General features: G+C 46.1%; 1 protein-coding gene across 18 annotated transcripts; it reads left to right on the top strand.

The window, feature by feature from the left end:
• Window positions 1-431: 431 nt before the first annotated feature.
• Window positions 432-15,134, top strand: Zbtb21 (zinc finger and BTB domain containing 21). Of its 18 annotated transcripts, none has more exons than XM_063270576.1 (5): window positions 458-683; window positions 1,241-1,374; window positions 5,826-5,968; window positions 9,607-11,206; window positions 11,795-15,134. In XM_063270576.1, the coding sequence occupies exons 3-5, from the start codon at window positions 5,897-5,899 to the stop codon at window positions 12,781-12,783; spliced, it is 2,661 nt and encodes an 886-aa protein (XP_063126646.1). In that variant the 5' UTR covers window positions 458-683; window positions 1,241-1,374; window positions 5,826-5,896; the 3' UTR covers window positions 12,784-15,134. The 18 variants fall into 18 exon arrangements, with proteins under 18 accessions (XP_006248231.1, XP_006248236.1, XP_038944328.1 ...); XM_063270579.1 differs by having other exon boundaries at window positions 459-683; window positions 9,607-9,772; XM_063270578.1 differs by lacking the exon at window positions 1,241-1,374 and having other exon boundaries at window positions 460-683; window positions 9,607-9,772; window positions 10,691-11,206.
• The last annotated feature ends 495 nt before the right edge of the window (window positions 15,135-15,629 follow it).

Raw genomic sequence — 15,629 nt, 5'->3', positions numbered from 1 at the left:
CTTTTGTTTTGAAAAGAGCCAGGGCCTCATTCTGTAGTTTAGAATAGTTAACAGGAATTCTGCCTCAGTGTCCTGGGTGCTGGGATTATATGCATGCACCACCCTGCCCAGCTTCAACACCATTTTAAAAAGGTAAGTTTTGGACATGTGTTTGAAAAAGCCACAGAACGAATAAGGGAAACCTGGGGGCCCAACTTGTGCATTGCGGCTTTCCCCAGGAGGAAGAAATGGGGATGAGCTATTTTCCGATAACTCCCCATTCAGGGGCTTCCCATGACCACACGCCTACCCTCGGGCGTCCCTGCGCTCCACTGCTCGTGAACGCGCCTCACCGGAGAGGCACCCAAGCGCGGGACCCAACGCGGCCGCGCTCCCGCAGGCCCGCCCCCGGCCCGCCCCCAGCCGATCGACACCCAATCCCAGCGCCACGCACGTGACGAGCGCTGCCTGCGATGACCTCATCCCTGGTGTGGGATGACGTCAAATTCAAGATGGATGGAATCACAGCGGCAGCGGAGGCTGCGGGTTGCGCGAGCGGAGTGTGAGCGGAAAGGGGCTTGGCGCCTGCCCCAGGGCTGAAGAGCGGTGAGTAACCGTCACGCTCCGCGCCCTAGGAGGACGTCGGGCCCTGTCCGGGCTACGGCCTCTCTGCAAAACGCGGCCTTTCCTGACGTAACTCTGAGGTGATTTCTCTCCTTTTTTTCCTCCACCAGTGGGTTGCGGGCGTCGGGCCCTTTTACGCGTGCGCGGGGCCGCGGTCCTTACAGAGCATGCCCAGACTCCCACGTAGCCCTATGTGTCCTTGCACTGCGCATGCTCTGTGCCCGCATTTGGCCTCACCCTCGCTCCTACGCATGCTCAGCCTCCAGGCCGCTGAGCTACTCACCCTGGCCGGGGCGGCCTGAGTAACCGCGGTATGGGTCTGGGGCGCTGGCCACAGCAGAGCCGTTGAGACGCGGCTGCGGGCAAGGGCGCGCTCTCTGGGCTGGGTGGCGCGCGCTCGCGCGGGGCCGGGAAACTGGTGGGCGGTGGCGGCACCCACACCTGCCGCGGCTGGAGCGTGACAGCCTGGCAGCCAGCACCTCCGCGGCCACCTCCTTAGCCCATGCAGACCTTATCGTACTCCCCACCCCGACCCTCGGGCCCGAGGCTTTTCTTAGGAAAAAGACCCTCCTCCGGGGACATAGCACGGAAGACCTCCCTACAGCTCACATCTTGGCCGGGTCTCCCCATCTCACAGGCTTGGTTATTTGGAGCACCTTTGAGTGCCCCTCTGCAGAGACTGCACCTTGTAACCATGCACTTGTGCGTCCCTGAGGCTCTTGGTTCTGGAGAACCGCACACTGCAGCACGTGTACAGAGAGCCTTAAGCAGGTACTCCCTAAGGTTGCCCGACACAGGGGCCATGTTGGGGGGGACACTGAGCAGCCCTTTGAAGCTTGGAAATTTTGTGTGGTGCATGAACTCCAATCGCTTCTACGTCCTTCGACATCTGTGTTACAGCATAGTCTGGTGATTGTTCATAAGCATGACCCTGAGTCATAAGTTCCTGGGTTTGTTTCATGGTCCTCCCACCTTGTTTCAGAGGGCAAAAGTAGGTTAATCCATGTTAGTGTTTCCACTGAAAACCCTCCTCCATGTCTGGTGATTAATCATTACCCTTAACCTTACCCCTAAATATTGACTTTAAAGTAGAAATTTGGCTTACTTAAAAGTGACTCTTTAATTCAGCAGATGCACTTAAACAGCATAGCGTTTTTATTTACTGTTTATTGAAGGTATAGGCAGTGTCATTCTTAGGAAATATAAATTGTCAATAGAAACTGTCCCTTGAGGAATTGACAGTAGTATGTAGTAGAGAATATTAGGTATGAGAACAGTAAAAGCAACAAGAGAGTTAGCATAGAGGGCTCTAGAGAAAGAGATAACTGAGAAGCCATTTTAGTTGTCCCAGTACTAGAGCTGGTTGAGGGCTGGATTTACAGGTCTGAGAGATTAGCCAAAGGGCAAAGGAAAGAATTTTCTGCCAGAAGAGAGATGGCTGGCATCACCCAACCTAGGAAGGTGATGATTGGAGACAAGCAGGTGTGAGAATGTGGATCACGAGTACCATACCATGCAGGACAAGTGTGATCAGAGATGGATCTGCTCAGAAGGAAGGGGCTGGAGCTTGAAGTCTGAGCAGAAATAGGTAGAGTCAGTTCAATTATTAATACAGCCACAAAAGCTCGGGAGAGGCTGAGAAAACACCCCATGCTGGGTTCTACGAACTCTGGAGAGATGAAGATGAACAAGTCCAAGCCTCAGGTCTAGTGAGCTTTCTTTACGTGGTAGACACCTGCCAAGTCCGATGCTAGGAATCCAAAAGTGGAAATGAAGGCTTTCCGGGGGAGCAAATGGGGTCCTCTGAGGGGTTCACATATAAAAGCTGATGCATTGAAATCACCGTGGGGTTACTGCAGAGGGATGTGCAGAGGCAAGTGGCAAAAGCTTTATATTTCTATCTGAATCCTTCTGTACAAAGTGGCCAAGTAAAGGAGAGATAAAAGATACTTTTGGGTTTCAGAAACTGGAAGTGCAGATTTGTGGGTTCGATGGTAAGGGGTGCCACTGTCTTAGTTTGGGTTTTAGTGCTGTAAAGAAACACCACGACCAAGGCAACTTTTATAAAGGAAAACATTTAATTGGGTCTGGCTTTCGGTTTCAGAGGTTTCATTATAATCATGATGGGAAGTATGGAAGCTTTAGACATTCTACATCTTGATCTGAAGTCTCAGAAGGGGACTGTGTCCACATGGGGAATAGCCAGAGCATAGGAGACCTCACTGCCTCCATAGTGACACACTTACTCCAAAAAGGCCACACCTACTCCCTATTCCAACAAGACCATAGCTCCTAATAGTGCCACTCCCTATGAGCCAAGCATTCAAACATGCAAATCTATTGGGGCCATTAATAATTTAGGGGAAAAAAAACCTATAGTCTAAAACAGGTGAGTAAAGTGACCAGCTTTATTTGGAGTAAGCAATCAAAGAACTTTATTTTTACTCCTTAATTGGAGTATAGAGTAAAAATAATCACATTTATTGTGTAGGATTCCCAATTTGGGCATCATGAGGAGTGCCAAAAGTAAGAATGTATTGACCCTTAAAGAGCTTGCAGTCCTGGTGGGACACAACAGCTAGCATATGTCAGGGAGTAAACATGTGGCGCTGTGCCTGCTCTGTGTGACAACTGCTGTGCCTACTGTTGGTGGTAGGCATTTGCTTTTTGCCAAGGGACTGCAGCCTATGTTGGCCTTGAACTCATAATCCTCCTGCCTCAGTCTCCCAAGAACTGGCACTGTAGACATGTGCCACACGATGTATTTTGCTTACTTGTTCTAAGCTTAAGTAACTTTAAGACTGTGTTTGTTTAGTTGGCGTGCTTTAATGTAGTATACAGACCAGTGACCTAAACAATAGGAATGCATTTTCTCACAGTTACAGAAACTGAACATTGGAGGTAACAGTGGTGTTGGTAGACCAGGTCTCTCCTGTGCCTCTTCTCTTGGCTTGTACATAGTTTCCTCATAGAATCTTCCCTCTATGCTTGTCTCTGATTTAATTCTTTGTTCAGAGACATCACTTCTTTTTGGATTAAGGTACATTTTAACTTAATTAGCTGTGTCTTAAAGACCTTTTTAAGGTACAGAAGTTAGAACTTCAAGAGACAAACTAGGATGTTGGCTGGAAGTGTTTAGCCCTAAAAGATTCCTAAAGGACTAGAACTTGAGCTGTGCTGCAAAAGGGGTTTGGCAAAATCTGGATGGTTCAGGTTGAGTGGGAGGAGGTCGGGTAGGCAGGTTGTGTCTCAGGAACAGAAATAGGGAAAAGCCACAGTAGGTAAGAATTTTAGGAGTAGTTTGAATACAGGAGTCTATAGAGGCGTAAAGCTTTTTTTTTTTTTTCTTTAAATAGGTTTTGTATTTTAGCCTGTTTTATTTTTAACTAAGAGAGTCAGGGATAGACCAAGGTGGTTCCTGAACTCCCTCTGCACTGCTGTGAACTACACCAGCTATTACACCTCTGTCCCTATGAAGACATTTAACACATTGAAATTGACTTTAGGGTTTTCCTTATCTCTAGACAGCAGGGCTTTGTCTGTTCTGAGTATCCCCATGTAAAGAATGCAGTGTATATCTGAAGGGTCTCATATATTTAACCATGCCTTGCACTTGGAGAGGGCGAGTGAGCAAGCTGCATTCATGGAAGATAGTGTGTGCTGGGGCACTAATGGAAGCCTTGCTTGAGGAATCTAGCATGTGAAAGACAAGCATGGAAGACAGGACATGAGCACACAGTATGCAGAAATAAGCCAGAACAGAAACTGACTGGTTGAAAAGGGGATTTATTTTAAAAATAAAATAAAAAATGCATGATCACTCTTGAGGTTTGAGGAAAAGCTTAAACTACAACCAAAACAAAACACCAAAAAAACCTTGGGACAGGAATGACAAAACCAAACCACTTACAAGAATGTACAAGTCAGCCTACACTGAGATCAGTCATTTGGCTCCACTCAACTATTGCCTTTGTCTTCTCATGAACCATAGTCTAGGGAGAAAGTTTCTAGTTGGCCTGGCTTTGTTTGTATGCCTACAACCATCAGGTTGCACTTGCTAGGCAAGAGTATTCTTCCAGACCAATGCAGAGGGTCTCTGCAGAAGCAGCAGTGGCTGCTGGGTGGCCAGAGCAGACCAACGGAGGCTGCTTGTATGCAGCATAGCTAAGAGCCTAAACTGTGTTAAAGTGAAGTCATCCTCCTGGCTGAGGCTGCCCCTGAACCAAATTTGAACTAGAGAGAGGGAGGCTGAAATGTGTTGAAATGGAGTACAGTAACCTGACACCATGAAGGATTCCCCTAAGCCTGTCTAGCTTTGAAACCGGAGGCACTTTAGAGAATTTTGGGATGTCTGCAGTGTTACCAGGTGAGTGATGACAACACTGAAGCTCAGCCAACTTCCTGTCACCACGGAGTCACATCAAGTGGAGAGAGTGTGAGCCTAAGGATGAGTTGTGTATGTAGTTAAATGTTGGATGTTCATGTGCATCCCTCTAGTTCCAGGGTCATGGTAGGTCATGTGGGCATGCTTCACCATTGCAAAGGGCAGTGTTCCTAGAGCTTAGCTGTAGGTTAGTAAAGGGACAGTTCCCACAGAGCTATTAGTGTGCATGTTTGGACTAGTCCTAGAGCCTAACTCTTTTGTAATGATCTTTTGCTGTGGCACCAGTCTCTTAAATTGAAATAGGGGAGATTGTTTTGAATCCTTTCATCTCCTTCTCACCTTCCCTTCATAGTATCCTGTGGAGTTTGTGACTGTGTGCTTCCCTTTCTTATGCATCTGTCTCCAGAATACTCTATTCCAAAATTGCCCACCTTCCTTAAACTCCAAAGTCCCTCATCCAAGTAACGTAAGGATGGAAATGCTTGGGTTGAATTAACTTATATTAAGATATATTAAGATTTGTCTCACCTCAGCATCTAGTGTGTCATAGGCATTTGTGTGATGGCATGGAGAAATTTCATTGAGTCCAGCTGTGTGGAACTTTAGGAAATTGACTTGAGGCCAGGGCAAGCTTCAAAAGATTTTAATCTGGGCCATATAAAATTCCTGGAAGTTCTGGATCTTTTTAACAGCAATATCAAGTGAATCCCAAGCCTTCCCTGATTCCCACCAGTCACTCACTCATCCACCCTACCAGCTCCTGACCACATTGATAGCCTGCTGACAGCAGTGTTCTTCCACACTCTGTGCCTTCTTTATCACATTGTTGTCTGCCCAGTCACAGGAATGTGAGGTGCAGGAGAACAGGAAGCCAGCCAACGAGCTCACCTCCCATCATCAGCACCTCTTATGATGCACAGTGTACAGCGGGCTCACAAACACTCGGGAGAGGAAGAGAGAAGAAAGATGTGTGCTTGCCAGGTGGGATTTGCTCTGCAGACCGGGATTTTCACAAGTTGCCTTGTTTATGCCTCATGTGATTTACACATGGTATAGGTGGGGCTAGCACTGATCAGGCAAGGACACTACTGTTGAGAAATGATGAACAGTCTGGTTAAGATTACATTCCTGACAGGTGGCAGCAGACTGAAGACTTCCCCCATATAGCTGTCTGCCATGAGCTTTTACCCTCACAATTCTCTCCGTTCTCCCCCTTTTGAACCTTCTGAAAACAACATTAAGTAGAACCATCTTGGGGGGTTTGGGAAGGTATTTGTAGGGTGATCCATGTAATAAGGAAGTCAGCCTGTTTCAGAACCTGTTTTTTTAAGGGAGGTCGTCATCGTCTCAGCTGCTTCTGCTCTTAGAGTCCTTTTCTTCCACAGCTCAGTTCTGAGCACCTTCCAGGCTGTTCTGTCATGCTCGATTGCTCGATTGATGGGGTTTCTGCATAGTGAGTGAGGTGCAGACGAGCAAGCCAGGCATAGTGCTTTGTTATGACATTGGTGTTGCTGTTGAGTTGTAGTTAATTCATGCAGGAACATGAGTCTGCTATTCTTAAACACTCATCGAGAAAGGACCCCCAGCAGCACAACTGTCAAAGGGTCAGGTCTGAGAAGTCTGGAGGCTTAGTCTGAGCTTCCCCAGCCACAGTGTGCTGGATTGCCAGGCAACACTCGCAGCTCTGCTTTTTCTCTTTGATCTCTCAAGCAGTGTTTAACTTTAGTTACTAAATCCAATAAGTGGTTACACCTACTGTAATCAAAGTACAAGAATTCAAATAGTCCTTGTTTGCAGGTGGACCAGGACGGTAGCCATTGTTTTCAAGTCCTCATAATTGACTTAAGGTGTAAAAGAAACCCATATGTGAAGGAGAATCCATTCCACCTGGCCGTCTCCTCAGTCTCCAGATACTGTAGAAACAGCTGTCCTCTTCTGAACTCCAGTGTCTTCATTTTGATTACCAGAGCCCTTTCATCTCCCGCAGGGTCACGACAGTTCCCAGGACGACTCTTTTATGTCTGTTTGTGGTGCTGCACATACTGCTCGTCCCGTGCAGGTCCTCTCACCTTATCCCTGTCTCTTCCACATGCTTTGGTTCCTCGTCTGGCTGCCTTTCACCTGGAACTGGTGGCTTTCACTTGTACTGCATCTCTTAGGATATCCATAGACATTCCTCTGTATCTCCATAATGTACATTGTCAACCGATTGCTTTGTGCTGTTTTTGTGCAAGACTAAACTCCGGGAACAAGACTGCGCTTGTCTTTTTGACATCCTCTGTGGTTAGTAGAGTTTTAGTACATTTTAGGTGGATCTTAGCTTATATTTGTATTTTTGGGTTGTCTTGGTGTCTTATTTTTTTCTCTCAAAAGTGGAACCTGATACAGTGACTGAGATATAGATGTTTGGGCAGAGATTGCAGGGAGCTCAGAAAAGGAAATAGAAAGATGTGTAAAAGGTAAGATTAATAGGCTGTCACTGACCTATAGAGTGTCAGAACTGAATCCCCTAGAAAGGCAGAGTTAGGGATGCAGTCTAATTTCTCTGTCAAATCTGTCTCAAAGGCCATCCTTTTCCCTGTCCTGGCAGGATCTTTGGAGGCATCCTTGACTTCCCATTGCTCTGTAGTTACGCCATTAGAAAACTTAATTGCTCTGCCTTTACAATCAGTGTCAGCCCCATGCTACTGCTACCATGGCAGTAGACTCCTGTGTCCTTTGCTTTGTCATCTGCAAAGAAGCCAGAACTGTTATAATTAAGGCATAACTCAGGCTTGTTGCCCATGGTCCTCCAATGGCTACCTATTTCCTACAGTCTGACTCCTGAGATGATCTTGTCCATGACTCCCTCCTCTCTTGGCTCCAGTTTTATATCACATTAGTATTTACCTTGTTGTGTTGTCATTTCTCCATAATCCCATGCTCATGCCCTACTTTCTCCAGTCTTCTCAAATGTACTTCGTGACTGATGAAAGCACGGTAGGTAGGTACTGTGTTAGGAGCTGAGTGAGGGATGGAATAATCATCCCATTTGCCCCTCAGCAGCACTGTGTGGAAGTTGTTACTGTCTCTGGGGCTCAGAGTGGCTGACTCTTACCTCCCAGAAAAACTGCTTTTACAACTCAACTGAATGTGTGTTTGCACATAAGGATATGTCTGTCTGTAATTGAAACAGGTTTCCCAAGCCCTTGCTACGTTTAGTACTTTCTTATATTTTCTCTTTGGTGCTTTATCTGTTTTTTAATTGCTGGTTTCAGACCATTAAATTGAGTTTAAAAGAAAAAACAAAACTACTCGACAAATGTCTGCCCAATCTTTACTTCTGGTCTGCTGTTTCCCCTGTGTCAACATCTTCAGAAATTCTCAGTGCTACAGACTGCCAGTGCATGGCTGAGTCAGCCTTGTGACAGTCTAAGCTCGGTGCTTTTCTGCTGATCCCTGTAAAAGATGAGATGTGTCTTTACACAGATGTGTGGTTCTTATAGTGAACTCGGAGTGAGTGAGAAATAGAAATGGCTAGAAGAAAAAAAGGATCTTATCCAAGTCCTTGTTACAAGTAAAAGAGCTGCATGCCACTGTTAAAGGAAGGCAGGCAGGCATGAAGGAAACCTGGTGGGTGCTAGTGTCATCTCTTATGGCAGAGCCACACCCCTGTCTGCATCTTGCACTCTGTTCTCTCTGAAAGCTGAAGAGCATAGTCTCCAAGTGACTAGTAAAGGTTGACCCTGGACAGCTTGGAGCTGGGAGCTCTGGACTTGTTAACTTGTATCTGGTGCTGAGTGTGGTTCTCAGTAGCAGTCCCTCTCTAGAATAATCTGTTAAAGATGTATCTAGTCACTGTGGATACATTCTAATAGTAAAAAAAATCAGTGTCTGATTCTTTATGTCTCTGTCTCCTCCCCCTCCACACCCCACATTTACATACACTGTGTGCTGGTAATGAGATTCAGAGTCTTACACATGCGAAGCAGGTACTGTACTAAGCTACATTCCCATTTCCATGTCAATACTGTAAATAGAGACAGTGATAGAAAACTAGATCACAGAGAGGAGGTGCTCATACAGCAGAGCCCATATATCCTGTCACATGAGAAGCCTGCTTTTCCTTAGCGCTCCAGAGGTGGAAATCTGGATTTTCTCTGTTACTAAGTTAAACCTATTCTTACAATTTGACAGTTAGTAGCACATTTGTTGAGTGTTTACACTAGATACTTGTTCATCTGATCTTTGCCATACCCTTGCTAGAAGAAACAGTTGTTACTTCATGTACAGACCTATGTACAGAGGCCTGGGCTCACAGGATGAGACTGGCGCCACGGCCTGCATCTAGCCCAAAGCTCACACTCACTCACCAAGTCGCTTTCTTTCATCTTTAGGTTTTAAATTTTCAGTGACCTTTCAGTTGAAACTTTACAGCTAGGCTAAAAGTTTTGACAATCCATACTTATTTCCTGAATAAAGTAAATGTAACTAAGTGTTAGATGGGTAAGGGTCCTAAGTGCTCAACTTAGTTATCAAGTGTCCTCTCTATGCAAACCTGTTCCTCTCTGTGTGTACCTATTGCTTTTGTGCAGGCCTTTGTGGAATACAAATGGTGATGGCCTCACCTCTTCTTTCAGATAAACTGCAGAATGGAGGGACTACTGCATTACATCAACCCAGCACATGCCATCTCTCTGCTCAGTGCCCTCAATGAGGAGCGCCTCAAGGGACAGCTGTGTGACGTGCTCCTGATTGTTGGAGACCAGAAGTTCCGAGCTCATAAGAACGTCTTGGCTGCCAGCAGTGAGTACTTCCAGAGTTTATTCACGAATAAGGAGAACGAGGCTCAGACTGTCTTTCAGCTGGACTTCTGTGAGCCTGATGCTTTTGACAACGTTCTGAACTACATTTACTCTTCTTCCCTCTTTGTGGAGAAGGGCAGCCTTGCTGCTGTGCAGGAGCTGGGGTATAGCCTTGGTATCTCCTTCCTGACCAACATCGTTGCCAAAGCCCCTCAGGCTCCTTTTCCAGCCTGTCCCAACAGGAAAAGAGTGCCAGTGGAAGATGATGAAACCACCTCTCAAAAGCGAAGTGTCATTGTATGTCAGGGCAGGAGCGAAGTGCCAGGGAAAGCCAGTGGTCCAGCCATGCAGGACCTTAGCCATGCTGCCCGAGCCTCCCCCAGTGGTTCAGTCAAGACCAGCACCAGTAAGCCACATGTGGCCAAGCCACCAGAGCAGCTTCATAGTCTGTCCTTAACTGAAAAGAGCTGGACAAAGGAGAGTGCTGCAGTCTATGCAAAGTCTCTGGAACAGCCTGGGGCTTTGGATGATCCTAATAGGGGCAGTTTGGTAAAGAGAACTACAGTCCTGCCCCCAAAGCCTTCACAGGACAGAGAGGCCACAGATGATAAACCAGGGGTGAGCAGCCAGCTTCCCAAGGGGAAAGCTATAGAACTGGCACTGAAGAGACCACGGCCCCCCGTTCTGTCTCTTCATAGCTCATCAGAGACTCCATATCTCTTAAAAGAAACTAGCAAAGGAGGCGGTCAGGGGGAGGATAGGAACTTGCTCTACTACTCTAAGCTAGGGCTGGTGGTCCCATCTGGTGGTCCTGCTTCTGCAAACCAGAGCATTGACAGAAGTGGCCCACTAGTGAAAAGCCTCCTCAGGCGGTCACTATCTATGGACAGCCAGGTTCCTGTTTACTCCCCCTCCTTAGATTTGAAGTCATCCCAGGGATCATCCTCAGCGGCAAATGAGGCACCGGGCAGTGTGTTCTGTGCGATGTCTCAAAAGTCATCCTTAAAAGATTGCAGTGAAAAAAAAGTCCTGGATGACAGGCCTCAAGTGCTCCAGCCTCATCGCCTCAGGTCCTTTAGTGCTTCTCAGTCGACAGACAGGGAGGAGGCCTCCCCTGTGACTGAGGTACGCATTAAGACGGAGCCCAGCAGCCCACTTTCGGACCCCTCAGACATCATCCGGGTCACTGTGGGAGGAGATGCAGCAGCAGCAGCCGCCACGAGAGAGCTGCCCCTCAAAACAGAGGAAGACCAGAGAGATATGAGCAGACTCCCGGCAAAGAGAAGGTTCCAGACAGACAGAAGGTCACCCTTGAAGAAGCCAAAGGCAAATGAACACGGGCCTGCTGTCTCAGAAGAGAACTGTGAAGAGGGCAGGAGCCCTCCTTCCCTTGACAGCAACTTCCCAGATTCTGACTTAAACAGAGAGGAGTTTGGTGAGTTGGAGGGGACGAGACCAAACAAAAAATTTAAATGCAAACATTGCCTTAAGATTTTTAGATCAACCGCGGGTCTTCACCGCCATGTTAACATGTACCATAACCCCGAGAAGCCTTACGCTTGTGACATCTGTCACAAGAGGTTTCATACCAACTTCAAAGTGTGGACACACTGTCAGACCCAACACGGCATAGTGAAGAACCCATCGCCAGCCTCTAGTTCCCATGCAGTTTTGGATGAGAAATTCCAAAGAAAGCTGATTGACATAGTGAGAGAGAGGGAGATTAAGAAGGCCCTGATCATTAAGCTGAGGCGCAGCAAGCCTGGCTTCCAGGGACAGAGTAGCTCCCCAGCACAGCAAGTCATCAAGAGGAACTTGCGCTCCCGAGCCAAAGGGGCCTACATTTGTGCCTACTGTGGCAAGGCATACCGCTTTCTCTCTCAGTTTAAGCAGCACATAAAGATGCACCCGGGAGAGAGGCCCCTCGGAGTAAGCAGAGCTGCTAAGCCAAAAGCACGCGCGGTAGAGAGCAAGGAGGTTTACCCGTGCCGCCTCTGTAATGCTAAGCTCTCTTCTCTTCTAGAGCAAGGCAACCACGAGCGCTTGTGCCGGAACGCCACCGTTTGCCCTTACTGCAGCCTCAGGTTCTTCTCCCCCGCGCTGAAGCAGGAACATGAGGACAGGTGTGAGTACAAAAAGCTGACTTGCCTGGAGTGCATGCGCACCTTCAAGTCCTCCTTCAGCATCTGGCGGCACCAGGTGGAAGTGCATAACCAGAACAACATGGCTTTAGCAGAGAACTTCTCCATGCCCACCCTGGACCACAACGGTGAAGTGGCAGCTGCTTCCAGGCCTCAGACTGAGCCCAGCAAGGTAAACCATGTGGCCACTCCGAAAGAGGATACGGCATTTAGCGACTCTTCAGAACAAGTGAACTTCGATTCTGAGGATTCCTCCTGCCTCCCTGAAGACTTGAGTCTTTCAAAGCAACTGAAAGTCCAAGTCAAAGAGGAGCCTGTGGAGGAGGCTGAGGAGGAGGCTCCTGAGGTTAGCGCAGCTCCCAGGGAGGCCGGCCCCAGCAAGGAGGCCGGCCTATGGCCCTGTGAGAAATGCGGAAAGATGTTCACGGCACACAAGCAGCTGGAGCGGCACCAGGAGCTGCTGTGTTCCGTGAAGCCCTTCATCTGCCACGTATGCCACAAAGCCTTCCGTACCAACTTCCGGCTCTGGAGTCACTTCCAGTCCCACATGTCTCAGGCTACAGAGGAGCCTGTGCAGAAAGAGCCTGAGGTGTGTCCTGTGCCCACAAACTCCCCCTCACCACCACCTCTGCCACCTCCACCACCCTTGCCCAAGATTCAGCCCCTGGAGCCCGACAGCCCCACAGGCCTGCCTGAGAACCCAGCCCCAGCTACAGAGAAGCTCTTTGCACCCCAGGAGTCAGATACCCTATTCTACCACGCCCCGCCCCTTTCAGCAATCACATTTAAGAGACAGTTCATGTGCAAGCTCTGCCACAGGACATTCAAGACGGCCTTCAGCCTTTGGAGTCATGAGCAGACACACAATTAAAGGGCCTCCCCTTCACCTGTCGCAAAGCAGCAGGCCCTCAGCTTGTGAACTGTGTCCTAAGACAGAATATTTGATAAAAATAATAAAGGTTGGAAATTTTTATGTTTGAATTTAAGTTTGGGATGAATTACTATTGGCTAGGAATGACCTCACAGTTTTCTGGACCTCAGCAGCAGGGGTTGGATTCTATTACTCTTGAAGTTGGGTTAATGTTGGTGATTAAGGTTTTTGGTTTCTGGGTAGTGGGATGCTGGGAAGAGGTTTTTTTTGGTTTTGGTTTTGGGTTTGTTTTTGTTTTCTGATTATTGCAGACACCTAAGTTTGAGGTAACCCTTAGCCATGTTTTTAAGGCCAAAAACATACAAGGAAGAAGAGGAGTCATTTGCAGTATTGAGTCAGATTTTAGAATACTTTAGCAATAAGAAAAGCCAAGCCCCAACTTTAGTAAATTATCCTGACACTTGATAAGAAAAATAATTGGTATTTTGTGGTCCTAGGAAACTTTCTTTTTGTACGAAAATTGTGAGAATTTAAATCAGCAATAGTCACACTTAGATTTTTTTATAAAAGAACGATCTGTCAATCACTCCATATAATCAGTGATGGTCACGTGCTAAGGGAGGCAGAGTAATAGAAGCAAGTTTGTGGGGTGCTCTACAATCGGCTGCAACAGGTTAGTTGTGAAAGCCGCTGAACTCTGGTATGTTCTCTCCATCATAGCATGGCTTTCGACTGGCGCTTTAGAACTGACAATGTTCTCTGTCAGCTTGAAACTCAGGTGGCATTGAGATAAGCAGTGCTAGCATGAGGTTAGCAGAGCACAGCCTTACCATATCCTAGACCACCATTCACTCCAGAGGCTTCAAAGATTGGAGGAAATGCCATGTTGCAGCTTCCATGTGTTTTCCAAGAACCGTACACACAACATAACATTTTCTGCCTGCCTTTTGTGAGGACGTCTGTGGGGGTATTGGAATGGACACCAGTGAAATTATCACTACCCAATATGCAAATGTGTATTAAAGCACTAGCAAGGGTCCAAAATTAGTTTTTACTACTTGACTTGGTACTTAGGGTTTGGGCTCCTCTTTTGTTTTTTCTTGTTCTGTTTTTGTTTTGTTCTATGCAGGCTGTAATTAAATCTCTCCATAGGCAGAATCCAAAGTTCAGTGAAATATTTCAAAAGACAAAGGGAAGTTCACACCTGGGAAGGAAATTAGGGGACACAAACTCTCTGTTCACTTTCGCTGCAAGCTGTTTCTTCCCATTTAAGGTGCATTCAACAGAGACACCGACTCATCTACTCACCAGCATTCCACACCCCTGGGAGCAAAGGCAATCTTTATATTGAAACTTTTTTTTTTTATAAAATACTAACTGACTTTGTATATTATAGAAGCTATATGTGGAATTTTGCCTTTTATCTTTTCACTTGAAAAAGCTATCAAAAGTCCCTAAGTATTCCTATTTTATTTCTTAAAATTCAGCGAAGAAGGGAAATAAAATGAAGTTGCAGTTACTAATTCTTGCCATCTGCTTTCTTGAACTATGCATTTTAGAGATAAACTAAAAGTGTCCACCATTTAATGAATGAAGCTAGTGCCGGGCTAAGTAGCTGTCCACTGAACTCATTTCCTGTGGTGAGTGAATGGTCTCTCCTCAGAGTGTTACTACTTCTTTAAGGCCATCTCCCTGCATGGTCATCTCCTGTGTAGCTACAGAGTGATAACCTCCAAACCTGGCATTGCCAGCTCAGTGCCCCAAGACTTGAACCTATGCTACATTTTTGAAGATTTATAAAATAACATTCTTGGAAAAAAAGAAAAAAAGTATTTTTGATCTAAATACAGGCTCTGCATATGTTAGGTTTTACAAATTACCAGTGTTTGTCACCTTTTTTTGTCTAGGAAGAAAACATAAGATTTCAAATAAAATTTTGAACCAAAAACATTTATAATGCAGTTGTGGTTTTTCTATTGCTTTTTATACTGTATCTTAAAAGACATCAGGCTGCAAGAATTTATTTTGATGTCAAACACTATCCTTCCATTCATGTAACTATTTTAAATGCTAAGAAACAAAGTAATAAAAAACAGTAGTCACTTTATTCAGTAAACCGTTTTTTAGAGAATGTTTATCTCAGCAGGCAGATGTTTAGTGCGAAATAACTAGTCTTTCACCATTGTAAATCTTTAGATAGTAAAGATATTCTTGTAAATGTTTTTCTGATTGTATTAATTTTTGCAAGTATAGAGAGCTCATTGTTTCTTGTAATTATTTAAGATGCCTGTTTTTTTATGCAGTTGTGGAAAGAATGTAAACTTTTAATATATTCTTTGTTAACATGTGAACTTGTTATTGTTTTCTTTATTTGGAAAGGATTGAGTACCTAAAATATGTTTTTTCCCACTCAAAGTAAGCAATGGAGCTACCATTTCCAGGTTGCTAGCAAAGTCTCCCTTTAAAACTAGTTCACATGCATTTGTGGTTCTGCCAGGGCTGTATGCACTCTGCTTTACTGTTTTAGACTGTGTCCTTCTCTTTGAAAAAATTGCCTGGTACTCAGTCACTTCCCACCTGAACCTGCATGTAACCCCTCACTGGCGCCAATGAAAGTGGTGACTGAGATGATAGTGGTGACTGAGATGATAAGTCCTTTCTTTGGGACAGAGCCTGAACACTGCTTTCCCAGGCCTGGCGGGCCTGAAGTTGTTCTCTGTTCCCTATAGTTGGGCTCGTGTGTGTGTGTGTGTGTGTGTGTGTGTGTGTGTGTGTGTGTGTGTGAGAGAGAGAGAGAGAGAGAGAGAGAGAGAGAGAGAGAGAGAGAGATTTTGATAAAATGAGTA

The sequence above is a fragment of the Rattus norvegicus genome, chromosome 11 (assembly GCF_036323735.1).
Source record: "Rattus norvegicus strain BN/NHsdMcwi chromosome 11, GRCr8, whole genome shotgun sequence".
In the NCBI taxonomy this organism is placed as follows: domain Eukaryota; kingdom Metazoa; phylum Chordata; class Mammalia; order Rodentia; family Muridae; genus Rattus; species Rattus norvegicus.
This window is presented reverse-complemented; position numbering and strand designations above follow the sequence as displayed.